The 26,052-nt window shown below is 38.1% G+C and overlaps 3 protein-coding genes across 3 annotated transcripts; all 3 read right to left on the bottom strand.

Moving 5' to 3' along the window:
- Nucleotides 1-302: 302 nt before the first annotated feature.
- On the bottom strand, nt 303-6,301 carry trim16 (tripartite motif containing 16). The gene is made up of 6 exons (XM_055043248.1): nt 5,570-6,301; nt 3,698-3,793; nt 3,193-3,426; nt 2,346-2,514; nt 2,009-2,104; nt 303-1,635 (listed from the first exon to the last, which is right to left on the bottom strand). The coding sequence occupies exons 1-6, from the start codon at nt 6,275-6,277 to the stop codon at nt 1,031-1,033; spliced, it is 1,908 nt and encodes a 635-aa protein (XP_054899223.1). The 5' UTR covers nt 6,278-6,301; the 3' UTR covers nt 303-1,030.
- A 1,470-nt stretch (nt 6,302-7,771) lies between these two features.
- Nucleotides 7,772-17,156, bottom strand: fads6 (fatty acid desaturase 6). The gene is made up of 6 exons (XM_055042959.1): nt 16,705-17,156; nt 13,848-14,014; nt 12,740-12,920; nt 12,396-12,583; nt 9,602-9,781; nt 7,772-9,427 (listed from the first exon to the last, which is right to left on the bottom strand). Exons 1-6 carry the CDS (start codon nt 16,955-16,957, stop codon nt 9,278-9,280), a joined length of 1,119 nt encoding a protein of 372 aa, XP_054898934.1. The 5' UTR covers nt 16,958-17,156; the 3' UTR covers nt 7,772-9,277.
- A 770-nt stretch (nt 17,157-17,926) lies between these two features.
- On the bottom strand, nt 17,927-25,549 carry LOC129368109 (pre-mRNA splicing regulator USH1G-like). The gene is made up of 4 exons (XM_055042958.1): nt 25,477-25,549; nt 24,537-24,923; nt 20,773-21,220; nt 17,927-19,674 (listed from the first exon to the last, which is right to left on the bottom strand). Exons 2-4 carry the CDS (start codon nt 24,698-24,700, stop codon nt 18,853-18,855), a joined length of 1,434 nt encoding a protein of 477 aa, XP_054898933.1. The 5' UTR covers nt 24,701-24,923; nt 25,477-25,549; the 3' UTR covers nt 17,927-18,852.
- Between the last annotated feature and the right edge of the window lie 503 nt (nt 25,550-26,052).

Genomic DNA, 26,052 nt, shown 5'->3' with positions numbered 1-26,052 from the left:
TTTCAACAAGACTCAATATGATTAGTAATAGCTTTTAATAAGCTACTAAGTTAACAATTTAATTTGACAGTAGATGCAAGCTAAAAAAAAGCAACATACTGCGTGAAAGGCATATGCAATATGTTCACGGTGATCAATACAAAACACTCTAATTTGGGATTTTATGAAAAACTTTATAATGGAGCAGCCCACAGTGCTTTGTACTGAAAACCCTTTTACCTGCCTCCTCTTAAGAATTATTTCAATTACTGTTTCTGTTCAATTCAATGAAATTGATGCTAGAACTTTGAAAATATTCTATACGTAAAAAAAAATGCATTACATACCATTTTTACAAAAGAAGAAAAATATTTATTTTATCTATGTAATAGCTTTGACATCAATTTGACATTCATTTGTGATGTTAGGGGTGCATCTGTAACTGCACTGCAGTTGGTCACCATGCTTTGGATGATGCAGCTATAGAAATTTGGAGAGATAGAGGAATACTGGGAATAAAGATCAGAGACAGCATGGAGCACGACAGAGTAGGTATATGTGAGAAAGAGAGAAACAAGTAGAACAGTGAAGCTACAAGTAGCACTTGTACTGAAGATGAATATGTTTGAATGAATGAGAAGGGCAAAGCAGTGTTGATAGGGACAAGTGTTAAGAATGATTTGTGACAGAAGGACTAAAAGGAAGGTTTACAACTTGGTATTGATAACCGCTGTGATGTATTGTGTCAAAGAGGCAAAGCTGAGATGGTTCAGACCAGTGTTTGTCATGTTAGTGGAACATGATGTGAAGCTTGTTTGTTTATAGATATAAACAAGTTAAGCTGGAAAACTGATCTCTGTAAACAAAGACTTACTTTACTACAAACTTAAACACATTTTTATTTCCATGCAGAACAATAACAGAACATTTTCCAGTAACAGTAGTCCCAAAGCCACAACTAAGCAAACAAGTTGAACATGTCAAAAAATTTCCACATTTCCCTTTTACAGATGTAATGATGTAACACTTCAGTTTTTCAAGCTCTTATTGTTTAGGATTGTGCAACAAAGGGTCCATCTTCTGGTGAAGTAAGGGGAGAGGGGCTTTTCAGCGGTAACGGTTCCCCAGGAGCCACCAGAACTACAATATTCTCTTTCTTGGGCAAGAAGAAAGCCGGATAAAGTGGCTCTAGAAACTGGGCCTGATACTGGTGAAGGAGTGTCATGGTATTGTCCACTCCATAGAAAGAAAGAAGGCCTTGGGAAAAGTCAACATAAACACCAATTCGAGTGAACTTCTCCACGTTCAGTGGCGTCTCCTCGTCGCTGTGCCACGCTGAGTAGGTTCGCCCGTTCCACTGGAGACACCAAGAGAATGCGTTTCCTGTAATGCAGCTGCTGCTCTCATCCCCCTTCCGGTCAATGCTCTTGTATGTGACCCCGACATGCGTGCCTTCACCACTAACATCAGCCTCAAAGTAGTGGCGACCTACATAGAAGCTTTCAGCAGCCAGGACCTGCCGATGGTGCTCAAAGCGTTCTGGAACATCGGGATAAGGATGCTGCCAGGGCGTGGTGTTGGTCACCTTTGTGTTTTCCTCAGTCAGGCGGAGGAATTTGTGGGCCGTGTTAGCATCGAAACTTACTTGAGCGGCATCTAGTAAATGTAGAAAGAAATTTAATAAGTTAACTATGTTGCAAAAATAATTGAGGAGAAGGTGCTGACAGAATAGAGCCGACACTCTTGGGTAAATTCACGGACTATTTGTGTGTACAAAATATGTGCAAAAATGTGTCCTAAAATGCAAGACGTTATGTACATTCTGGAAAGATTGCCAGATCATCCCAGGGACACACAAGAAAGACCACTGAGGATGTACACACTTACACTGAAGGATAATTTGGAGTAGTCAATTCTAAATTGAATGTTATTGGACAGTGGGGAGAGAGCTGGATTTTGGAGAAAGTGAATTTCTTAATAATAATGTGTAGGTAAGCATAACTATGTGCTCTGACTAAATGTCACTTACACTGGAGGAACTCAGCACGTGTCTGTGGGTCAGGTTTGGATACGTCATGCTTGGCTGCAGTATTCGTTTGAACGGTTATCTTTATTCCTATTTCATCTGAAACAGAACAACCAAAAACATTCAATTGATCAAGTATTCAAAGCCACCATGCTCCTGAAGATGATCTTATTTAAATAACACGCAAAAACCATGACCAAGTTTTCATGCATCGTTGAACTCAAGCATGTGCCAAAGCATTCCTTAGCTAGAAATTATTGGCTTGTGTGAACATGCTCAAGCAACCAAAGAAACATTTGATTGGACTGTGATTTCTTTGGTGTTAAGTAGGTTTACTCACCACTGTTGCATTTTTCCTTGACTTTCTGAATGTATGAGACCAGCATGTCACAAAGGTTGCTTGTGGACTCCTGGATCACCTGACTGAAGGAGTCCAAACGATCTTCCAGGCCAACATAGATACCAGATAGAGAATTATCAGTGGCTTCTTTCTTCCACTCAGCATATTCCTGAGAAACAAAGAGCATTTCAGAAATGAAAAGGGCCATCAGATGTTGAGGACTTCTGTCTTCAAGGTTTCAACCATTAACATTAAATAACTAAAGCAGGAATTTGAAGACTGTAATGACAAATTTTGAGTAAATATTCTCCCAAATTTAAAATGATTCTTGTTGACTTAAAAGGCCAATTCACTCTGACAGTTTAAAACAATCATCAAAATCTTTCAAGATACATGGCCAAATTTTTGTAAGGTTTAAGATTTATTTTTGATTATCGTAAGCACATTGCCCAATAATACAAGAAAACTTGTCTGTCTTGCTGGTGTGCTGTATGTATAAATATATGGCACTGAAGTTCAATACAATTGTTCTTTTTTGTCATTTAAAATGCTGCCATCTAACTTCCTGTATAATTGTTATTTGGGTAACTGTACACAATTCAATCAATTATCCACTGTGGCTATACGCTAATTCAGGGAGAGTAATTGCTGAAGTCTGAAATTAACGCAGTAGGTTTTTTAAATGGAAAACTCAAATTAGAATGAAGAACTGATGGCACCAAATTGGAACAAAAGTAATTGGTTTTGAATCTGTCTATATCATTGGATTTACAATGTTTTTCTGTAGGCCTACATGAATCGGATTTATTATTATCATTATTATTTTTGTAAAGGTGCTTGACCTCACCTGCAGGAAGTCTACATCATTTTTACTTTTGGACAGTTTCTCCGTTTGGGCTTGAACTTTTTTCAGCTCTGTGCACCTCTGCTCCAGGTGAACCTGGATGCCATCAGCTTGCTTCAGCGCCTGGCTCTCCTCAGCCTCCAGGATCTCCGTCACCTCCTTCTTGGCCTTCTCCACCATCACTTGAAGCCCTTGGAACTGGGTCTCGATCACAGATCGTACCTTTGTCACTGATTGCTGTGAAATATAACATGCCGAGAGTGCAGTGAAGCAACACAGTGATGTGACATACCTATCCAACCTCAAAGACAAATATTTGTTTCCTCACTACCATAGGGTTACTACACCATTGCTATGACCTGACAGAGAAACCTGTTTTTCCAGTGTGCCTTCAAAACTTTTACACTAAAACTACCTGCTTCACCCATATAATTAGCAAACCATTGTGACATGTTTTTGTCATACATCCTGTGAATCATTTTACAAATTAGTCACCTCTTATGTTTACCTCTATAGAAACTCTGTTGTCTTGGAGTTTGTCGATGGCGTTATCTCCTGCTGTAACCATCTTTACCATCTGTGTTTGTTTCTCCCTCAGCTCTTTCTGTGATCACAAGAAGAAAACAGAGATGTGAACAAGTCTCATTGAAATCATGTCACAAGCAAACATACTGATAATATGCAGACATAAACATGTAGACATTTCATTCTACATGTTGGTTTTCTCCATTTTGTTGCGATGTAACATCTCTTTAACACACATTTCTTTCAAAACTTTCATTCATTGCCAATATAGCAAGACAAGTCGAAATTCCTCAGGCAGGTCCAGACGACTAGGAGGAGATTATGTTACTCCAAGATTCATCTCCAGTAAGAGTCAGACCCCGAGGGAAACATTAATCTCAGTTTCCTTTTCTTGAGTAGGCATGTCCTTATAGGTCAAAGATATATTAAACGAGTGCAGAAATTCATTGCCTGTGGAATTTGTTCAGAAAAAGTGGTCCAACTCAGGAATGGCATGGCAGTGCCACTCCAGGCAGAGGTCTGAAAGGGTTTTGATCTGTTTATTAAATTTGTTTTTAGTCCTGATTTGAGAAACACAGAAGTTCCAACTAGCAGACAGGTAATATTACTTTTAGTTCTTTAAATTTAGGTTAAAAGGTAAAAAATGTCTCTAATATTATAGGGACATCAATTCACACATTTGTATTCTATAGGTCAGCTTTCAAATATTTATATTTTGGGGAAAAGATAAGTGTTGTGAAATCCACCACCCCTAACATTATTACTTATTGTCATTGTATAATTCCAACCCTACTTCCGTCGTCATCCTCAGATGCCGATGTGGTGAAAGGGAGTTCAAGGCCAACCCCAGAGGCTGCTCCCAATATGAGGTACTCAAAAAGCTTCAGAATGGAGATGCCACAGAAATCACCTACCCCACCTTCTCACCTTAACCTATTCAGCTTATATTGGAATGTCATCAAAGGTCTATATGTAAGATCTTATTTTTAAATATCATCTGGCCATCGGTGAGGGTAGACTAGTATATCGAAGCTTTACCTTTCGGCTGGTTATTTAGTGGAATTTCCCAGGCCAACTTGACTCGGGGAAGCAATTGTTGACTTTAAAGTGAGAGGACCAGCAAAAACTTCACACCTTGCCAAGATAACTAAAACCAAGGGCTCCTCTTGGAGCCTGATCAGGATGAAGGGGTTTCAAATCTTTGGATTTCTTCTGGCTGTGCACAAGAAAACAACAGGGAGTCTCTTTCATGTGACTGTACCCACTACTCAGAATGACTTTAAGGTATGGTGTGGGAAGTGAGGTTGTACAGATTTTTACTCTGGTAATAACCCATGCAGAACATTGAGAATAAAAAGTATCTTTTTTGCTATCTACTGATAACTGTATCATCACTTGTTTCTCAAACGAGAAATGTAATTGTTCTCTCTTCCTTTACAGCTAATAAACAGCTTGAGGTTTTGCAACACCTCCATGTGAGAATAAAAAGTGTCTCTCTAGGAATCTAACTTAAGCTGAGGATTGGACATAGAGATATCTTATGGCCTTAATAGTGGACACTGACACATGATTACCATTGTGGTTAGAACAAGTGTTCACTTATGAATGAGGAAGTTTAGAAAGTTCCTCATTTGTTTGAAATAATTTTTCAGTTTCTGTATTTAGTTTTCATTTTTGTTTCTCAAACTACAATAAAAAATCTAACATACTAAAATACAACAAAGCATGTTTTTTTTTTTTAACAATTGGAATGAGTCCATTTAAACTCCCATGCTTTATTGAGAATAGATTTTTAAAGTTATGTAGAATTTCATCTTAATTTACAAATCCTGGAGATTTAAAAATAGTTACTTGCCTCTATCTGTCTCCTGGCCTCCTCCACAGGGGCTGTCTTGTGACCTCGGTGCTCTTCTTTTAAACAGTCTTGACAGATGCAGCAGGAATCAGCACAGCAGAAAAGCTCCAAGGGCCACTTGTGACTCTCACAGGTGCGCCGCTCAATGTCCCTTAGTGGCTCCACCAACCTGTGGTTCTGAAACTTTGGGTTCTCCAGGTGAGGCCGGAGGTGGGCCTCGCAGTAGGACACCATACAGGTGAGACAGGACTTCAAAGCCCTGCAGGGGGTTTCGATGCAGGAGTCACATACTACATCATCGGGACCCAATGGCTCCTCCTTAGCTTCCTCTGGTTCTGTCCCCTGGTCTGACTGTGGCTCTGACTTTGTCTCACTCTCTACCGGGGCTTTGGGACCCTCAGACTCCATCAGCTCTCCCTGCCCTTTGACTTCCTCCACAGTTTTTGGGTCTTGACTTTGTTCTTCTTTGGTTTTCTCAGGAGAAGCAGCAGCTGTTCCATTTTGCTTAGGCCCATTGTCAGGAGCTGGTTTGACAGCAGGACTCTGAAGGCACTTTGGACATCCTTTGGTTTTGTCTTCTTGACAGGAAACACAGACGGAGTGACCACAAGCTGTGGGCTTACAGTCGCTCACTTCACCTGAGCAGACCCCGCACAGGTTCTGCTGTTTGGGAGCAGGAGCTAGTTCCACCACTGCTGGTTCTGCCATGTCTCTGCCTGCGTCTCTCCCAACCCTCTGAAAATAACAGGCTGAGCCGCTTTTATCAGCTCTCAGTTCCTGGTTCAAACTGAAGAGCGTCAAAACCACACCTTCATTCAGGGCTCATAGTTTCAGTCTAAAAGAAACCTCCCACTAAACATTCTCATGCAAACTTACACCCATAGCCCTCCCCTTCTTCAGTGGGTGGAGACCACAAACCAGCAGAAGCTCCGGAACATCTGAGAGCTTCTTTTAGCTTTGAAATGGTACATAAGATAAAAACCTTAGACTTTTATCAAAGACAAATTGACTAGAGACTCATGACATTGTTCAACTAAAAAATGCATCTGTCATGATGCATGTTTCACTGGGCCTGCTGAGGAATTTACCGCCTTTAAACGACTCAAATGTCTGCTGCTTAAAAATCAAGAGCAGATGCAAATACTGAATCTCTTAGGAATTTGAATTGATCTGTGCTGCCACCAAGTGTGCAGTAGTGGTGTAGCCAGGAATTTTCCAAAATCAATTACTGATCTAAATCCATAGTCTCATCATGAACAAGTTCATGTTAATTTGTGAATTTTATCCAGAGGAAATAAATGTGATTGATAGATGACATTATTGTGTTTGTGAACTGCTTTGTGTTCACTTATATAATTGTTGTTCAACTCCAGTCTCCAAGGGTCAGTATCCTGCAGATGCGAAATGTGCCCCTGCTCCAACACAGCTGACTCAAATCACTGAATCAGCTCCTGAAAGACACCTTTGACTTTTACTGTGAATGACACCGAACTGATTCCCTTTTGAAGTGCTCTTGTACGTCGTTCTATTTTCAAAAATTGTCTGAAACAGTACGGTGAAAAATGTTGCTATAAGGTGTGACTTTAATAATTTGATTGTCATGTTATGCTATGCTAAAATATTCTATTTTTGAAAGATTATATATAGTTCAGACTATATAGATACACCAAAACCTGACCTGTTACAACTTCTGACAATTTCAGCTTTTAATTTGATAAGAAAAAGAAGATTAAGCTATAAGTAATAAAATATCCTAAAGTGGTACTCTTGTCTTTTTTTTTCTTGTCTGTTGCCTAAAAGCTGAGATCTGGACTTATTGTATTGTTGGGTGCCACTGCCGTATGCATGTAGGACCTCACACAAAGGCACAAGTCCATATAGGATTTCAGTGTTGGATAAAAGTAAAGGAACACAACAGCTTGGCACTGTGACACACCCCCAGCAAGAAGCCGCAGTTACATAATAACATGGCTTTATTCTGTTGTCATGTAACAGCAAGAACAATAAATGTCTGGTTCGTTCTTAAGAAATAGTCATATAGTGATAAAATATTCATATAGTATATTGAGACATTTTATAACATCTTGTGGTCTGCTCCAAGAGTTAGCTTGCTTATTTCATTTTTGCTTTTTATGTTCAACTAAGTTTGAACATAAAACTTAGTGAAAAGTGAAAAGAAGTGAACAAAGGATACAGGCAAAATGAAGCTTTTAGTTTATTGCATTTAAATCCAAAGATAAAAGACCAAATTACAGATGACCAAACAAAGAAACTTATGAAAGTCATGGAAATAGTGCAAAAAATGCCACACAGCATAACAGACATAGAGAAACTAAATAATGGCAGTACTATGCACCAGGTCAGACATGTGCAGAATTGGATTAAAACTTTTAAGTTTTAGCATATGACTGATTAAAAGCCTGAGTTTAAGGCTTAATCCTCTGCAATAAGGTTCCATGATCTCACATTCCAGAATTTTTTAGAGAAGGTTTGTGCTTTAAAGATTTAAAGGATGACGATAGATGAGATTAACTGGTTTCAACAGAATGTGCGGTGACTAAAAAATAGATGTAGCCACTATTTCTGGAGGTGGAGTCTGTTATCCGATGACATCAAAATTTTGAATGAAATACATCAAATGACTTGCCAATAATGTAATAAAAAATTTGGTTTATATTACATAGGATTTGTCCAATATAGTAAGAAAATATTAATGACATGGCAATGAAAGAATCTTTGACATGTAGCAGGGATGGAAGCCAGAATGTAAACCATAACTTTCAGGTTGTAAGACAACTAACTACTCAAAGGATACACATTTTGCAGTGATCCTCACCTAAAATATTTCTGTAAGGCACAACCTGATGATTACCTTTAGTACGACATTTTGAATTAGAATATTACTTATTTGCAAATACTGTCATTTATGGAAGAATGTTAAATAATTTGCAAAAAAAAGTATATTTGTTTGTTAGATTCAGGATGAACCAACGCAGTTATTGCATTTTTTCCTTATGGTTCACCATGATACCATAACAACTTATGATACAGAATGTTACATTATTGGCTCCAAAATAATATTACATCACTGGCCACTTCTTGCCAAACTTCTACTTAAAATTAGCAAAATGAATGTTCTATTGGAGGTATTATGTCTTTGACCATTATAGCACTGGTACATGCCTTTAAACAAGGCCAAAAAGAACAATTTGATAACCTGTATTGTGAAAAGATTTGTGCTTTTGGACACACAAACCTATCCCATTTACACCATGTTGAGTGTTTATGCAGCACTCTTCCATCATTGCCTAGTAACTAAAGTTTCACCACCTTTAGCAGCTTTGTCAAAATGGAAACATGATTTCCTAACTTTAGCTGAGGTAGTAGACAGTACATGTTCAAGGTAAGTCAGGGTGATAATGAACAGAATATTTATAGGACAGAAACAAGTGGAAACATAAGTGTTAGAGCAATGCTGCTGATTAGAGAAAATGTTTTGGGTTAAATCTTGGTGTCTTTGATTAAATCAACAGCTAAACTGTAACTCTTAAAGTCTGTTAGTGTTTTAAAAACCTCTCATAATTTAAGCTGTCTACAGTACATATTCTTTTCATACCTTTCTTGGGTTTTAAAGGCAGTTTTAATCAGCACAATATAAGCTGGAACATGTCATAAGTCCTAAGTAAAGATGACATCATCCTCCCTTAGTCATTGGACTCCCACCAGCTCTGTGATGGGTGGAGCGAACACCATCAACTCCTGATATTTGGTAAAGAACAGGTGAAGACGGGACAGGTAGGTGTCCTCCTGGTAAGGAAGCTTCTTTTCAGTCAGGTACTTGGACACAACAGGCTTCACCTGAACAGAATGAAGCAATACAGGGGTTATGCATGATCACAGGACCATAAAACTCCTCAGTATGCCAAACGTTTCTACAGTCATATGTGAGGCCATCTGTGAGACAGCTGAAGCTTGCCCCAAATTGGATCATTAACAGGACAATGATCCCAAAGGCAGTAATGGTAACTCCACCTTCAAACACATGTTGTCTGACAGAAAGGGGAAGAGGTGATGTTCTACATGGCAGCTGATCAGAGAGTGTCCAAACGTCCAGTCAAGTATAGGGTTGCGGGGCAGGTTCAGAACTCCGTGGGTCATCTGGTAAATCCTCTTTGGCCGTTTTGTTGGAGAGAACATTGGTAGACCAATATGCTGCAACACAGCACATGTTTTTTATTACATTTCAGGGTAATATGATACAACCACTTTGAATTTTGAGCTGCCTCTGATCAATGAAGTGGGTGTTTTGACCTGAGGGCTGTTTAGTTAGGTGTTTGCTTAAAATTATATTCTTATTTTTACTCCTTAATCACGACATGTTACCAGGTAATTTTTTAAATAATTACAAAATTCCTGACTTTAAACAATTTTAGATGATTTTGTATTTTTAGCCTTTAACCCTCATGCAGTCTTAGCACAATGCTCAAGATGTGCCTTGCAGATGTCATGGTCAGAAAGTGTGGAAGTGGGAGCATGGGGGGGATTGGAAGGGTGGGTGTCCCATCAGACAGCGAGTTCCTAAAACCATAGAAAAAATTCCTCATAAAAGCACACAGGACTGTGCACTGTGTAAAAAGCTCATGATTTAGAATGGACCTCATCTCTTAAGTCTGTAAAAGGGTTAAACTTTATTATGCATGGAATGTTTGGCTGTTTCATTCCATTAGAAATAGGAGGTAATATTTTGGTTAAGTGTTAAAATGAATTACCCACAAATGGTGCCAGACTTAAGGATATAAACCCGAATCAAAGAATACATATTTTGATTGTGCAAAAGTACAAGGAACACAAAGTTAAAGTCTCAATGTCTTCTGCTTTCTGGAAAAATTAATTATGTAAAGACCCAGTTTAAAAATTAAACACAGTCATGATGTCTATAATTTTATCTTAATTTTAGGATTTCACTTTTAAAGAATGGAACAATTTTATAAACATTTTCTGATTTATAAAACAAACAACGGGGTGCATAAGTTTGAATTTATTGTCGATTTTCTCTAATCCACAGGGTCCACAGATGGAAAAGAAAATTCCTGTAGTTCTTTAACTTGCATCTGAAACTGTGGTTTATCCTCTCAGGTGTGTCACTGTTTAAATTTACTCAAAAGAGGGACGAGTAAATTGATCCTGGAGCTCTGGAGATTGTGCATATAAATTCCGGGAATTCTAACATATTTTTGTTGCTGGTTTTACGATTTTACTTATTGACCAAAAAGTATTACATTTACAGAATACATTCAGTACAATCACAGTATGAGAAACCCACTAAAATGAGAGGTCAACCATAGCCAAACAGCTTTGAACCCAGGGAGGTGGGAGGTGAGGTGAAACCAGCCAACAACAGCATCCACAGACCCAGGAGACGCTGGAGAGAGGGTCTCCAGTCTGTCCTCTGAGTTAGAACAAACATCTGAAACCTGCGTTCTCTAATCCACCTTCACACCCTTTGTTCTGAACAATGTACAATGACCTGGATCTTTTCTTGGAAAATCCTGCCTGGATTGTTCTTGTTATCCCTTTAGTTCTCTGACTGCAACACAATGCTGGTGTCTGTTAGTTTCCCCCAGAGCCTGTAATAAAAGCTCCCTGGTGAACGTTTGGCATGAAATGAAAAGAAGCTGGTTTGTGAGTGCAGTATTTTTTCCAAATGGCCCACTTCAGTCAAAAACTAACAAAAATAAAAAATAAAAAAATGAACAAGTTGACATAGTTTGAAACAAAAATGCCCATAAACATGCAGACCGAACACATAAAAAACTCTGTTGACAAATATTGCATTATAATGTAGTTTATTCAAATATGATTTTACCCTAAAATATAAGTACTGTTGTGTAGTTTTGATGTCTTTCCAATGTAACTGTTCATTTTTATCAATTTTTGATAAATCCTTTATTACATTATAGAAAAAATTAAATGGTTAACTTACTGGTCAGTTGTTGAATCTATGATTTTTCTTGTTATCCCCCAAGGTCCTGAATTAGGGTCTAATTCTTTGGTCCAATCTATGCATGTAATATGGGTCATGATTTTATCGTGATGACACATTTTTAATGTCATGCAAAAATTGTTGCCTAGTTGATCTTCTGTTGTTTGCATTTGATGTTATTCAGTAAAACGTGTTCCTTCTCAAACTGCTAAATCCTAAAAACATTTACTAGCAGTATGATATTTTCATACAAACCTTCTTTTAAGTCCCTCTTTAAGAAATATATTTAAAAAAGGCAACATAAGAGCTATGGTTCTAGAAATTAATCATATTTTTTTATTCAGCAGTAAAAGGACAACTTAGAGGTTGCCTTCTTACTGTAATTTGTATCAACAGTCCTCACTGTGATTTATAAATTAATAACTTGGTTGTTATCTCTGTTGCAAATCCCTAACTGTTGATCTAACAAAGCATCTGCACTCTCCAAATGGACCTTTTTTTAACTGTTCTTCTAATATATACACAAATCCCCCCCAAAAAACACAAAAATTTTAGTGACTCTTTCACTGAATACAAACTACAGCTGGATTTGAAGTTTTCCAACTCAATTCAGAAAAAGCACACTTAAAATGTGTATGTTTTTTCCGATTTTATTGATTACTGATATTTGACACCTTTGTTTATTTGGTCGTTTCAGTCAATTAGTTTTATGCATTGTATGGATTTTTATTTGTTTTAAAAATGTTTTCTATTATGTTGGTTTTGAAACCAGTCTTTCTTAAAAGAAGGCAATTTATTTCCATAAGATTTTCATGTATGCAAATGCAGGCACTGTGTTTTCACCTGGAAAATGTTGACATGGATGTACGGAATGGAGAACATGGCTCTGCACACCAGCATGCATAACAAGGCTCCAGACATCGACCTGAACCCGGACACGTTTATGAGGAGCCAATACTGTGAATAAAGGCCCAGTGCAATCATCAGGACCGTCCGGACCACCGTGCCTAAAGAATTTCCTTTAAGATGAGCTGAAAACAAATATAGCACTCACATCAAACCAACACTGATGAGAGACATGTAGGACACCAAAGAGTTAGAAAACTATCTCAACTTTATGCTGGTAGTCATTTGAGAAACTCTACAAATAAACCTACAGTGAAAAAAAACCCAAAAAACTTTCTAACCAAGAGCAATGAGTGGAGTGATGATCGGCACAGATAAGGGAGCCATGAACAAGTAGATAATGCGAGGCAGAAAGGGAATCTTCCAGACGCTGGAGTCGCCGAGTCCAATGACGTTGGTGTGGGCATGATGCATCTTAATGTGGCCATGTATGCCTGCTTGGGCTGAGAATGAGCCGCAGATCTGAACAAAAATTAATAAAATAAGAAATAGACATTAAAACTACAAATATACCTCAGTAAATGCACATGTGTTTAGGCAGAGATTGGATACAGGCTATGAATCTATTATATTTTTTGTTTACATTTTGAGGTCTCTGGTCAAAGGTTAAAAGAGAGAGAAGGCAATGACACAAATATTTTGTTTATGTAAATACCAGCATACTCAATAAAAATTCATGTTTAATAAGGCAAGATCAGTGATCTGAGTTTCTGGATGGTTGGGTTATTTAAGGTTACTGAATGGTTTAAGCAAAAACATGTTCTGCTTTGCAGCACAGAAAGATAACATGTTTACATCTCAACTGGAACTTATCTTGGTCTTTCTGTGGTTGTGAGGATTTTTGCCAAGTTTTTGTTATGCACTGGAGTAATGAGTGCATCTAGGATAGTGTGATGGAAGTTCAGTGCAATTACTTCTTACAACACTGAAGTTACTTAGATGCATTGGTAAAAGTTCAGTTAGAATAACTAAAATTAATTACAGTTGCTGAATGCTAGGATAATGAGAGATATAGTGAGATAAACTGAATAAAGAATAATTATTGCAGACAGTTAGTGATATTCCAGTTTGTGGTTTGATGGAAATTTATCAGAAAGCTTTTGATTTCTATGCCAATTTTAAAACAATTTCTAAATGCTAAATTTCAGATAGAAAGCTTTTCAGATTTCTGGAGCTGACCAATCAAACATGATTGTGGGAAAAACATAGACAAAGAAAAACATAAATAAGGCTCTTCACATAGAATATTAACTTATAGTGGATATTTTTTTACACTCGCTTCTTTAGCAGTAGCTTTGCCAAATAAGTAAGAGTAAGAATATCCAGCACAAAAAGTTATTTTTGTTTTAAATTTTGATATGGCAGCAGATTGTTTTATTTTCGGCATACCTCGATGAAGAAGATGGCCCAGAACTTTGCCCAGGTGGGCGACTCACAGAGCGCCCCGTGACTAGCCAGATGTGTCCCTTTGACGGTGATGACAGCATGAGCCAATCCCATCAACAGCATCCCCAAGGAAAACCACAGCAAATGAGACGAGCCTAGCAGCAGGAAGGCTGGAAGACAGATGACAGGAGATAAATGTGTCCATAGAATTGTTTTTATATTTGTTTCTACAAAGTTTCTTAACATTGCTTTAAACTGAATTTTAATTAAAAAAAAATTTATCCCTGCTGTGCCACATTAGTTTTAAAGTTTCTGTACTAAAAGGCTGAAACAGCGATAGACTAAATGCCTTTAAAAAAAAGGACGAAAGAAAACAAAATGATGGTCAGTCTTAATCTTTGTTCTGGTAGTTTTCTAACAAGCCTAAGAGCTCAACCTCGGAGACAACCCAGTTAGAATGTCAAATGTTAAAGTTTGTGATAGGACGATTAGAAAAAACTTGAAAAAGCGTGGCTTGTTCAGAAGGGCAGAAGGAGAAAGCCTCTTCTCTCACAAGAGAACATGGCAGCATGGTTTTGGTTTGCACATATGCATCTGAATGGACCAAGCTGAGATCTGACCCAAACTGGGCCATCAACAGGACAATGATCCCAAACACCACAAGAAATCCTCAACAGAAAGGCTGAAAAAGAAATGAAGGCAGGTGCATGAAGAGTCCAGTCAAAGTACAGAGCTGACTCAAACACTATGGGAGTGCTGGAAAGAAACAAATGTCTAAAAACTGACAAACGCAACTAAAATTGGATATAGAAATAGCTTCTGACTGATTGAACTTTAAAATTAAAATATGTCTTTAGTTTCATAAATTAACATATAGTGGCTTCCAAAAGCATTCATATCCTTTGAACTTTTCCATGTTTTGTCATATTACAATCACAAACATAAATATATTTTATTGGGCGCAATGTAAAAGACCAAAATACAAAGTGCTATACAATTGAGACATGGAAAAAAAGATTTACATGATTCAAAACGTTTTTGTTTTTTTTTACAAATAAAAAACTGAAAAGTGCAGTGCATACCTTTCAGTTTCTCCCATGTAACCAATTGCCCTCAGAAGTCGCATGATAAGTGTTAAATAGAGTCAGTCTGTGTGTAATCTAATCTTTGTATAAATACAGCTGCTCTGTGAAAGCTTGAGAGGTTGGTTGACAGATTTTATTTTATTTTTTTTGGCAAATACCTGGTATTTTTTTACATATGCTTTAATTAGGCCAACTCTGATATTTGATAACCTCAACCATGGCGATACTCCTAAACTTCAGTGTTGCTGTGTCAAAGCAGGACAGTGAGCATAAATCTTCACAGCAGACTGCCAAAAAGACAAAATCATTTCCAAGTGCTTTATTGAAATCGCTGCAGATATAACATCATTCAGTGCAGAGATAATATTGTTCAATAAGCAGAAAAAAGTTCCAACAAGATGATCCTCAAATAATAGATAAGAACTTAACACAGTTAAGTTAAGATCAACTGAAAGATAATGAATCACAAAGATCCTCCAGTGGGTCTTTGCTGTCAGATTTTGTTAAGCTCCTCCAGCTAGTTTTTTTAACTTCTCAATCTTCCCCTTTTGTTCCCCATTTGCCCTATACCCTCGATTTTGTTGACTAATAACTAAAGAAACCAGAAACAAAATGGGGAAAAAATCTGGTAAAGTCTAAATGAAAGCTTTAAATAAGTTATGGAAACCATGCAGAACAAATAATCAAGTTTCCGTTTATTTTTTTTCCTAAAGAAGTGGTGGACTGTTAGGAGCATCTCCAGCTTGAGGTAAATTAGCAGGCAGATCTGGTAAAATGAAACCTTATTTGTCACCAGAGACAGAAGAGCTGCTCGTATCTGACACCTTCTCATCACATACAACATTCCTAACGTCACTTCACATGTAGATTAAAGGCAATTCTTTAATCTAAATCTAAATGCAAATTTACACATCTCCATTATGTAGGATGATTTAGCAGTTCATTATGTCCATGAAGTAAAAAGATTATCAGTGGTTTGTTTTTTATTTCATTTGATCTAAAATCCAGACTGCAGTCTGTGCTCTTGATCATGTATACAGTCACATGGGATTGTTAAACTTCATTAACGTCTCTGGATCCTACAAATTCTAAATCTATAAACCTGTGCTAATCAGCTTGGTTTCAGATTTCAGACCTCACTGTTTCAGCTCAAAGTAGAATGATGCACAGTTTGCAAATTCTTTTACAAATGAGAAAATCTTTTAGTGTATTCACTTCAGTTTATTTAGTTTGTGCCAAATTGCAATAAGTCATCTTGTTGGATGGATGATGGTTGATTTAACTCTGACCATCATCCATTTAACTCCTACTAGCTTCCTCACGGCGTAATTCTGCCATCATCATCTATCGCTGTGGAAATGCTGTGTTCAGGGGTTGTACAGTGATCATTTCCTAGTTTCACATGACTGGATCACCTGCTCACATAGATGACCATTGGTAAACATGTCCTGTCAACAGATTTCTTCCACCTGAACTATCGATCACCGTTGATCCTCCAGAGTCAACTGTCTGCTGTGTACCTTGATCATACTAGTTTTGATTATTCATAAATGTCCTCCAACAACCCTTTAATGGCTTACCAGATCAGCTGGATTTATATTGAAATTTATGTTGACCATACAATTGTGATGAAACATGTTAAAGCTTATGTAGTTTGATGTCATTTATCAACATTTTGAACACAATGAGCCATTTTAGTTTTCAATGTTTTAAATGTTTCAATATCTCAGATTGCTATCTTCTTATGTTTACAGATGTGTCAAGTTATTCCTTACCAGGTACCAGGCACAGGAATGCTGCAGTCAGGATGCTGCAGTCCACTCCCCTCTTCTCCCACCAGCTGCTCTCTTTCATCACCTTCTGCACCAGCTTGGTTAGCTCCATCATCAGAGACTCTTTCCCCACATCCTCTTCTCCTCCATTTGTCACCTCCGAAAGCACTCCGCTTCTCAGTTTTAGCACATCATCCCATCCTTGGTGATCCTGGATTTCTGGAATTTCTGGGCACTCATTCTGTACGCATTGCATGCTGAAAACCAGCTCAGGACAGAGTCACAGTCTCCCCCTGAGAGCAGCCAGAGCCAAACGCTGCAGCACTGAATGCAAAGTCCACTGAGGAAAGTCAACACTGACAAACTCCCTGTTGGTGAGGATCATTGTCAGAGAAGCCCGACCCCCTTCCTGTAGCCGTTTTGGATCCTCCCGTCCCACCTCTCTTTTTTTTTATGTCATTCCTCCTCCTCGCCTTGACTTTGAATCTAATGAGGTGCTGGTTGAAGATTTAACAGGATGGCTCCAGAAATCCTGCAGAAAAAAAAATGCATGTTTCAGTTCCCCCTCTCTGGTGTCTCATGCATTCTGTATGACGCTCTCCCCTTCGTTGTTCCTCTGCCTTTGTGTGCTCTCCTCTTCCCCCTCCCCTCTGCTGCTGTAACCTTAGCAAACATCCTGGGAAACACAAAGGCTGAGCAACAGCGTCCACTTCTGTTTTTTCAAAGTAGGAAGATAGCTTTTTCTTTTAGAAGTTCATTCACATTAATCTGCATCCTTCTGGAATCTGGATAAATATGATCTGACTATGAAAGGGGAAAAAAAAGGTGGAAATTAGAATTGTCCTTGTATTTTTCCAAACTGAATTGTATTTTTCAGGCTGGGTTCAACAATACAAAAATGTTGGAGAAGTGTTACAAAACTGTGAGGTTCAAGAAAATGAGAAGTGCCAAAAAAATCATAAAAACAATACCTAAAATGACAAAATACCTAGGTGCTACAAAGAAGAGGGAGAAAAAAACATAAAATATCACAAGAGCTTGCTAATGCTAATACAAAAAAAGAGAAGAGTGGAAAATGGTTTCTAAGAAAAGTTAAAAACAAAGAAAATTCTACTCCAAAGAGAGGAGGTATGTACTGAGAACCACAACGACATAAATCTAACTAAATTTAAGATAAATTGAATTTCTTAATGCATTCATGCCAATGTATAAGTAAACCAAGCTCACACTCAACTCTTTTATTTTATTTTAATAAAAGATATAATGTTTGTGTGAACATTTTCAGGCAGTTATTACAAAATAAAAATAAAAATGATCATACATGCAGGGTCATGTCCTCTGAAAGGGCTGAAAGGTGATGCGACATGCAGCAACCTGAAACTGTAGCTTTATCTTATGCAAACTTACGTAACTTAGTCCTGACACCACATCGTCTTACTGTTACCACCATGTCTGCAGCAGTCTTAGATTAGTTTCGATCACAAACATACAATATGGTCAATAATGTACACGTGCCAAACAATAATATTTTGTTTTAAAGTACAATATTTGAATTTTGATTTTTCTTCAATGGAGCAAGAGATCTACAGTAACAATAAAGCAGAATTTATTGGCGGTGAATCAATAGAAACCTACCTGTTTGTGGAAAAATGTTAAAATCAAAACCTGTATCTTATTGTAAAGTTTGTAATTAGTTTTGTTTAGTTTGTTAATATTTGTGTGTGTCTAGACTCATAATATGGAGACAGATTTACATTTATGTAAATATACATAATATCATGTCACAAAATACAAATAAACTATGTTCTTGACAATTCTTTGGTAGGAGAACCTACAGCATGAAATTGAGTGGAGTTACAAATGGTAGCCACAAGATGGTGGCAATGATTCTTTGGAGATGAACAAACCCACACCAGTGACTGAACCGATAAAGGGCCATAATTGCATTTGTTGACATGCTTTACCTTTGATGATTTTGAATTGGAACCAAAACATACTATTTCCTGATGATTAGTGATGAAAATGATCAAAGCCAATACATGCTCTGTTTTGCCTCATGATAATATGCAATATGAGCCAAAGTATGTCATGAATATATTTGCTGGGAATGAAGACGTAATGTGATACTCCCGCTTTAAAACAGATAAAGTCTCAAAGCGCAGAGTCCTCAATTGCTTCTGGTTCTTCAAGAACATCGAGACGCCTCTTGCAGGCATCTAGCATCTTTTTTCTAGGGCCTAATGGGATATGAATGCTACTGAGGTCCTGATCTGAACATAGCAACAGGGCTTCCAAGTCAATCTTCTCCCGACTGAGGATCGGCATGAATTCACTCAGGCCCTGAGAGGCTAGAAAAGTTTCCAGAGGGTTATTCTCTGGCTCCATATCCTCATCCAACCCGATGTCAATCTCTTCCCAAGGTAATTCTTGCAGGTTCGTCTCCTGTAGGCTAAACGCACTGCCAATACTGTCTTCATCAAAGCTAGGAGAGCGCTGAGGCAGGCGTCCACGGAGACGGACATTAGGTGCTCGACCAACAGGTTCACTTCCTACAACACTTCCTTCATCTCGTCCTCCAATCCCGAACATGCCACCTGTCATATAGTTCCTTCTAAACACCATGGTGCCAAGCCCAGGCCGTGTGAAAAGGGAGTCCCGCCCAGAGTCTGCACTGATTTCTGAATAGGCAGCTTCATAGAGGCCTGGATCACTCATGGCACGAGAAACTGTGTCAACATCATCATCATTTTCCCGGGGGAACATGTCCCGGATGTTGAGACGGGCCCGCTCTTTGGGGTTGGCGTAGGTGCCTTGTTTGAGGAACATGACGTCGCTACCAAGCTGCAAGCCAGTGAGCGAGCGAATACTCTTTCTCCCATCTTCGTAGATTTTGAACGATCCATCTACCTGCTTCTTCTTTTCCAGTTTCTTCTGAATCTTGGCCTTGCCCTTGGCTGTTGAATGCAGTGTGGCCTGGAAATAAAACCAGCTTTCTTAAAACAAAATTTAAGGTCTTAAACACAAACATAGGCACATTTTTCAAAATAAATTCCGTTTTGAAAGACTTCAATAAAAAGTCTACCAATAGAAAGCACTGTTGACAAAGACCTCAACGATTCCACTTCATAACTTCTGATGTTTACTTTTACACCTCAATCTGACAATGGAAGAACACAGAAAGTATGTCTGGCCATTAGATGGCAGAAGCTTTTGTTCATGCTCCAGTTATCTATCTTCTGATTCATTCTGCCATCACAAGATATCATCTGTCCATTTTATGTCTTCTGCTTATCTAAGGATAGGATTCCTCACATTCTTTCTAAAAAAAAATCTTCCCAGTGAGTTTTTAGCCTGCTCTGAGATGTGCTCAGAAAACCTCCGATACAAGGTATCCAGTTGAAATTCTGACCACACATCTAAACACCTTTGATGCAGAGGAGTAACCATTCTGCTATAAGCTTGCTTCTGTGTCTATAAGACTGAGTCTACACTGGAGCAGAGCAGAGTAGGGCATAGATCACTACATGCAAGGCCTCATTTCATTTTACCATCTTCATACTATATTACTGTTGAACACCACACCAAGTACTTCCCTAAATCCACAAAACACAACCTGGACAACCATACTACAATAATTTTCTCATAAACTCTACAAGGATAAGTATCTATTCCTCTGTTCAATGTCCAGAGCAAAACTTACACTGCTGCTTTTGATCAAGGATCAATGTTTGACAATCATCCGGAGTCTGCCTTCCGTCACTTTTTGGTAAGCTTTTACCCCTCTGGCTCAAAACCTAGCACTTCCTTAACTACTTAATCAACAACTAACCTTACCAGGAGAGTTTAAAGTGAAAAGTTAAAGATGAAACTAACCAGTCAAAAACAACCAGTTTCTATGTTTAAACAAAACCTTGGGTTTGTGGGCTAAGTCTTCATCAAGTTTTCAACATCAGTGTCACATAGCACATAGTTTGAAAAAATGGTTGTAATTTCAATTTTTCTCAGAAAAACCATTATTAGCATATAGAACACATATAGTATTATACTTGTTCGCATCTGACTCATAACCACCTGTGAATATGGCATGTTGGAGGTGACTGTGTTGAACTTGCGGCTTAGTGTGCTGCTGCTGGTGTAGCTGGAGAAGCTAATAGCATCCAGGTTGTCCAGAGCCACTGACTCCTTCATGAACTTCTTCTCCATGCGCTCCCGGTGCCTCATTTGGAGCTTCTCACAGTCTTTGATGCGACGCTCTGCAGCCCGAAATGCTCGGTCCTTCAGCTTACTGACCAGCTTTGGGTTGAGGGTGATCTGCTTGGAGGCAGTGGAGTCCAAATATCGAACACACTCCATGTGGCTCTTGGCGGCTGCCATGTCCAGAGGTGTGTGATAGTCATTGTCCAGACACCAAAGGTTGGCACCGAAAGCCACCAGGAAGGAGAGCGAACTGAGGTGGCCGTTGGCAGCTGCCAGATGGAGTGGCGTGTTCCCCCAGATGTCACATTTGTCTGGATCACCTCTAAGAAACAGGAGAGGAGATGTCTAAATAAATGCATTGAACTGATCCTAATGCTAATCTTAAAGGTTTTCTTTTCGTCTGTAGACACTGGGAGATTTCTTGTAGAAAAGGAAGAATCTACTTTAATTGTGAGTATGAGTTAATTTAGTCAGGTAGGGGAAGATTTTTTTCTTCAAATTAATTAGATATCTACAAATTATCATTAAGAGGATCAAAACTGGCTAATTAACTCATTTTAAAGTTAGATTAGAATAGAATAGAATCAGCCTTAATCGTCTTTCTAATTCTAATTTCAAAATAGTTACAGGTAGTTGGGTAACCTGATTTTCATAAAATCCATTCTTTTCCTCCTTCCTCCTGATATTAAGTTATAAGTAGAAGCCCTATATGCAGTTTATTCCCCCAGGTGTTACTGTATCATTATCAAGAACATAAACAGGAGCATTCAGCTGCAGCAGCGACAAACTTTCTTTCTTTTTTTCCCTCCTCTTACACGTCCAGTCCATGATCAATAATTGAAGCTCTGCAGGTTAAACATGACAGAGGTGATGTTGCATTATTCATCCCACACACCCAAAGGCTTTTTTTCACACACAAACACGCAGTCACCACTACAGGGCCATCGGCCTCATCAGCATCACCTCTGACTTTATTTTCAGCCTGTGACCCTGATGGACCTTACTAAAGTTCTTCATTCAGGTGTTGGTTTAAAAGCTGTAATGCAGATCCAGTTGCAGAGGTGGGAAATGTATCACTTTAGTAACATGCAACAGGAATCACACCTACAGTATGTAGCTTAGACAGTAATCTGATCACATGTAGCTCCAGTTTAGAGGTGAGAAAGCAGAGATAAACAACAAAAAACAAATCTATATACTTGAAACATGAAAATATGTGGCTGCTGTCAAGAGCAATTGTTCTGAGGAAGCTCTGACTGTGAGACTTTATTTGTAATTCATTTAAAATCATTAAATTCAACTCAAGTTGTTTTTGGCACTCATTTTTTCTTTTAATCCCAAGAAATGTATGAGATATGAAATTCACAGAATAGTTAGGTGTTTGCTTGTTATTATTCAATTTAATGTAATTAAAATGATTTAACCTCTAAAACCTAAACACTATTGCCAAATACAGAGTGAGAATATAATGTATGTTACCATGGAGTGTGACCATCTATAATTGTAAACAGAGGAAGATTGTTTTTTTGAGAAAAAAAAACACTTTGCTAACTAGAATAAATGTAGCTGTTTATTCACAATACAAGAGAACTGGGCGAGCTTTCCAGATTTCCTCAAAGATCCTCCAATGCAGAAAAAGATATTTGGCTAATATTCTGCCATGACAATGACTGTGGTGGAATCTGTGTTGTTTGTTGGCAAATAGTTTCTCAGGTAAGAAAATATGTTGCTTAATTTTTATGTACCAATACAAAATGTATTTTGATGTTCACAGATTGTGAACATCAAAACTTTAACCAGTGTTGGACTTTCACCCACCATAGACTAATTGCACGAGCTGGAATAACTATTAATTCATCAATACACTACATTAACCCACTTTGGTTCGAGCAGCAGGAAGAGGAATTGTTTCAGGAATTCCTGAAACATTCTGCATGTCACTTGGAAATCATGTGCCCATGACCAGCATAAATATGCTTTGTTTCATGTGTCAATCCTGAGGGAAACATCAGGGAGGACATTACATAAGTTGAATAATCTGAATTATTGTACTGCTTTTTCATTATTAATATTTAGAACTATTAAAACGGAGCAGGCCTTATTACCATCTGCTTTTTTAAGGGGTATTTTCTCTTTAATTCTAGACACTAAGCTAGATAAAACTACCTTAAAAGCATCCTGAAATGTCCCCTTTCTTAAAGATAATGGTAGCTACGCTAAATGTAGCTCAGGGGTCCAGTCATCAAAAACACTGGGGCTCATTAACAATTAATATTGCTAATTATGGTGCTTTAAGTCACCTTTCTGGTATTCCAAATGATCAAATTATTCATCACTGCGGTGATCGATAAATATTTTGATTTAAAACATGTATACAATCATCATGAGCTATCAGCTTGAAGACATAAACAATATGACACTTCCCCTTTGATTTCTATGACTTTGAGTGTGCACCTGTTATTATGTAAAAGTAAATTAAAATAGAGATGCGGCTGAAGGGCTACACAGTGGTGCAGTTGGTAGCACCCTTGCTTTGTAGCAAGACAGTTTCCCAGCCCGGGATCTTTCTGCATGGAGTTTGCATGTTCTCCCTGTGAATGTGTGGGTTCTCTCTGGGTACTCTGGTCTATAATATAAAATCCCAATAGCATAAAGTAAACACTGAGATTTAATTGCAAAGCAACAAAAGTGGAAATGTTAAAGGCACATAAATATATTTCCAGGGCCCTACACATTTAGCAGTGTTATAGTTTTTCCATCAATAAATTCAAATTGTTTCTCTTTTAATACATATGTGCCTACATTCTTTGTAAATATGCTGTTTCTTGGCTTAAAGTAGATTCTATTGGGCAAAAATAAATAAAGGAAAATTTGGAGACATGGGTGAACAGACATTCTAACTGTTATATAAAAAATAAAGATTCTTTGCAAGACTGAAATGTTGGCCACTGTAGTAAAAAAAGCAACTATACAAATTCCTATGTTATTGACACATTCATTGCAACAATTTGTGTGTGTCTTTCTTCTGGTCTGTTTCTATCAATCAATCTCTGTGACCTTTCCAAGAGTCAGCTGTCCTTGGCATCACTGCATGCCCTATAAACCTGCAGTTATAGGGTAAAGGGCACCCAGATTGTTTCATTCTGCTTCAACAGATTACAAGGAGCCACTTTGATCAGCATCCTGCTGTGATTGTAGCTTGAAAATCTCAGCAAATGTTGATCCTAAAAACTTTCCTGCATCTCAACATAGACATGCAGCCAAACACAATGGATTTTCATCCTTAGATCATTTTTAATCTAGTTGAGTGAAATTATTACTGATGGCTTCTGGATATGATTTAGTGCCAGCCTGCAGCTCAGGCTGGCCTGTTCTAAAATTGATCATAACTGCTGAACTTGAAGCTGTCACAGTGTGCATTCAGTTGTTAAACCTGACTTTACTATCTTTCTTCCTTGGGGCTGTAAAACCTTCTATATGTCCCTACACTATTAAACTGCTGAGGAAGGAAGAAGCATTTATTCTAAATATTGTATTTATCAATTTTGTTTTTTTTCCAATAATAATAATAATTCGATTTTAAACTAGACTTTGATTTGGTTAAATAAATAAAAAACACACTTTTGTTACGGACTCACCCTCTGCCAACGATGAGCCGCAGAGCCTCCAGATTGCCGTGGTAAGCGGCCCATAAGGTCGGCGTCATCCCATCTTCGTCCGGGGCGTTCAGCTCCTTCCGTGTGGCTTCCTTCAGAATGTCCAGGTAGCCGTCCCGGGCCGCCCGGTGGTACCGGTCATTCATGGCGGCCTTGGCTGAGTTTCAGCTCCAGTCCATAACCTTTAGTCCCTTTGAAGAGGCGACTTCTTGGTTCTGTCCGGGACTCTGTTGATCCTGCGGCCTGCGGAGCCCAATGCCGGGCAGCTGGTTGCTGAGATACGTCGTCCTGCTGTGAGTCAGGAATGGGCGGAGTTGTCTCCACGTAAAGACGCGCCCCGCTTCACGTATAAGTCAAACCTGGAGCGTCCTTCAGTTTTGAAGACAATTTCGAATCCCGAGAAGTTAAGTTTAAGCACCTTCTTTAATGTCATTGTTTTCACATAGATGTTTTTTAGTTACAACCCCCACAACTTTTAAGTGTCATTGAGGTGTACAAAGGTCAAATAACACTAAATTTTATTTTAGGTCAGTGAGATTCTTTAAAAAATGGTTGAAAATCTGATACAGTCGCAAGCAGTCATATTCAGTATGTTCTCAAATATTTTACTTTATGTCCCTTGAGTGTCAGAGATCGCCTTGTTGGGGTCATCAGGGGGTCACTGTCCACACAACAAGTCATTAGCTACACGTTACCGACTAGTAAAAAGTATCCACAAAAACCTTTTTTTATAAGCTGGAGAGAAAAAAAATGCATTAGCTAATGCACTCACCTTGCTACATTCAAAAAATTTTTGGTAACCGAAGACATAAAAGACAAAAATGCGTCACTCCTCTTAAATCCACACTCAAATATGCTCACTGCTCTACATTTTGTCAGTCAAAGAAAACTACAAGCGCTATACAAACACATAAATACTTACAAAGACGAAAGTTTTCCAAAGTACGCACAAAGCGTATAAACGGTTACTGCCTCCCCAACTGCCCAAATTCTTGTTGCCAAGGTTACTGGAGAAAAGTAGGTCAGATATTGTTTGCTAAGAGCGCTCACTCCGTCATGTTTCTACAAACATACGAGTAGCACAGATGTCCTACTCGAATCAAATTCCAAACCCAATTTTTTCACTCTGAACTAATTTATAGTATATTTGACTGAATCCCCACAGTTACACATGCAGTAGGTACAGAAATTATTTTCCATTTTAGTTTGACTGACTGCAGCAAATCGATTCAGAAATTGATATGCATTTTATCCATTCTTTCATATGCACTTATTTATATTTGATTTCTTTTTAAAGCTGCAGATTGCTTGTATTACTACAATTATCTACCGTTTTTTTTATTTTTAAGAAATAAAATACAAAAACATACATATTTTTGACAATTTGAGTTAGACTTTATCTAGCTGCAGCATAAATCTTTGCTACAGCTGTGTTTTACTGTGTGTACTAAATCTTCTGTAGTGCATTCCAATTGGCTCTGAAATCAAGTATTTGAGT

This window comes from Poeciliopsis prolifica, unplaced genomic scaffold (assembly GCF_027474105.1).
Source record: "Poeciliopsis prolifica strain line A6 unplaced genomic scaffold, Auburn_PproV2 SCAFFOLD018, whole genome shotgun sequence".
Classification (NCBI taxonomy): domain Eukaryota; kingdom Metazoa; phylum Chordata; class Actinopteri; order Cyprinodontiformes; family Poeciliidae; genus Poeciliopsis; species Poeciliopsis prolifica.
Note: the sequence above shows the minus strand (reverse complement) of the source record. Positions and strands in the feature narration are given on the sequence as shown.

Excerpts from the sequence above, each read along its gene's own strand:
- trim16 (XM_055043248.1), bottom strand. The coding sequence starts at position 6,277 with ATGGCAGAACCAGCAGTGGTGGAACTAGCTCCTGCTCCCAAACAGCAG. Across the intron at positions 3,794-5,569 it reads AGGCCAGGAGACAGATAGAG|AAAGAGCTGAGGGAGAAACA; the intron begins GCAAGTAACTAT and ends TTGTGATCACAG. Across the intron at positions 3,427-3,697 it reads ACAACAGAGTTTCTATAGAG|CAATCAGTGACAAAGGTACG; the intron begins GTAAACATAAGA and ends TATATTTCACAG.
- fads6 (XM_055042959.1), bottom strand. The coding sequence starts at position 16,957 with ATGCAATGCGTACAGAATGAGTGCCCAGAAATTCCAGAAATCCAGGAT. Across the intron at positions 14,015-16,704 it reads ATTCCTGTGCCTGGTACCTG|CCTTCCTGCTGCTAGGCTCG; the intron begins GTAAGGAATAAC and ends TCTGTCTTCCAG. Across the intron at positions 12,584-12,739 it reads CACTCCACTCATTGCTCTTG|CTCATCTTAAAGGAAATTCT; the intron begins GTTAGAAAGTTT and ends ATTTGTTTTCAG.
- LOC129368109 (XM_055042958.1), bottom strand. The coding sequence starts at position 24,700 with ATGAATGACCGGTACCACCGGGCGGCCCGGGACGGCTACCTGGACATT. Across the intron at positions 21,221-24,536 it reads CGGCTCATCGTTGGCAGAGG|AGGTGATCCAGACAAATGTG; the intron begins GTGAGTCCGTAA and ends CCTGTTTCTTAG. Across the intron at positions 19,675-20,772 it reads CCAACATGCCATATTCACAG|GCCACACTGCATTCAACAGC; the intron begins GTGGTTATGAGT and ends TTTTATTTCCAG.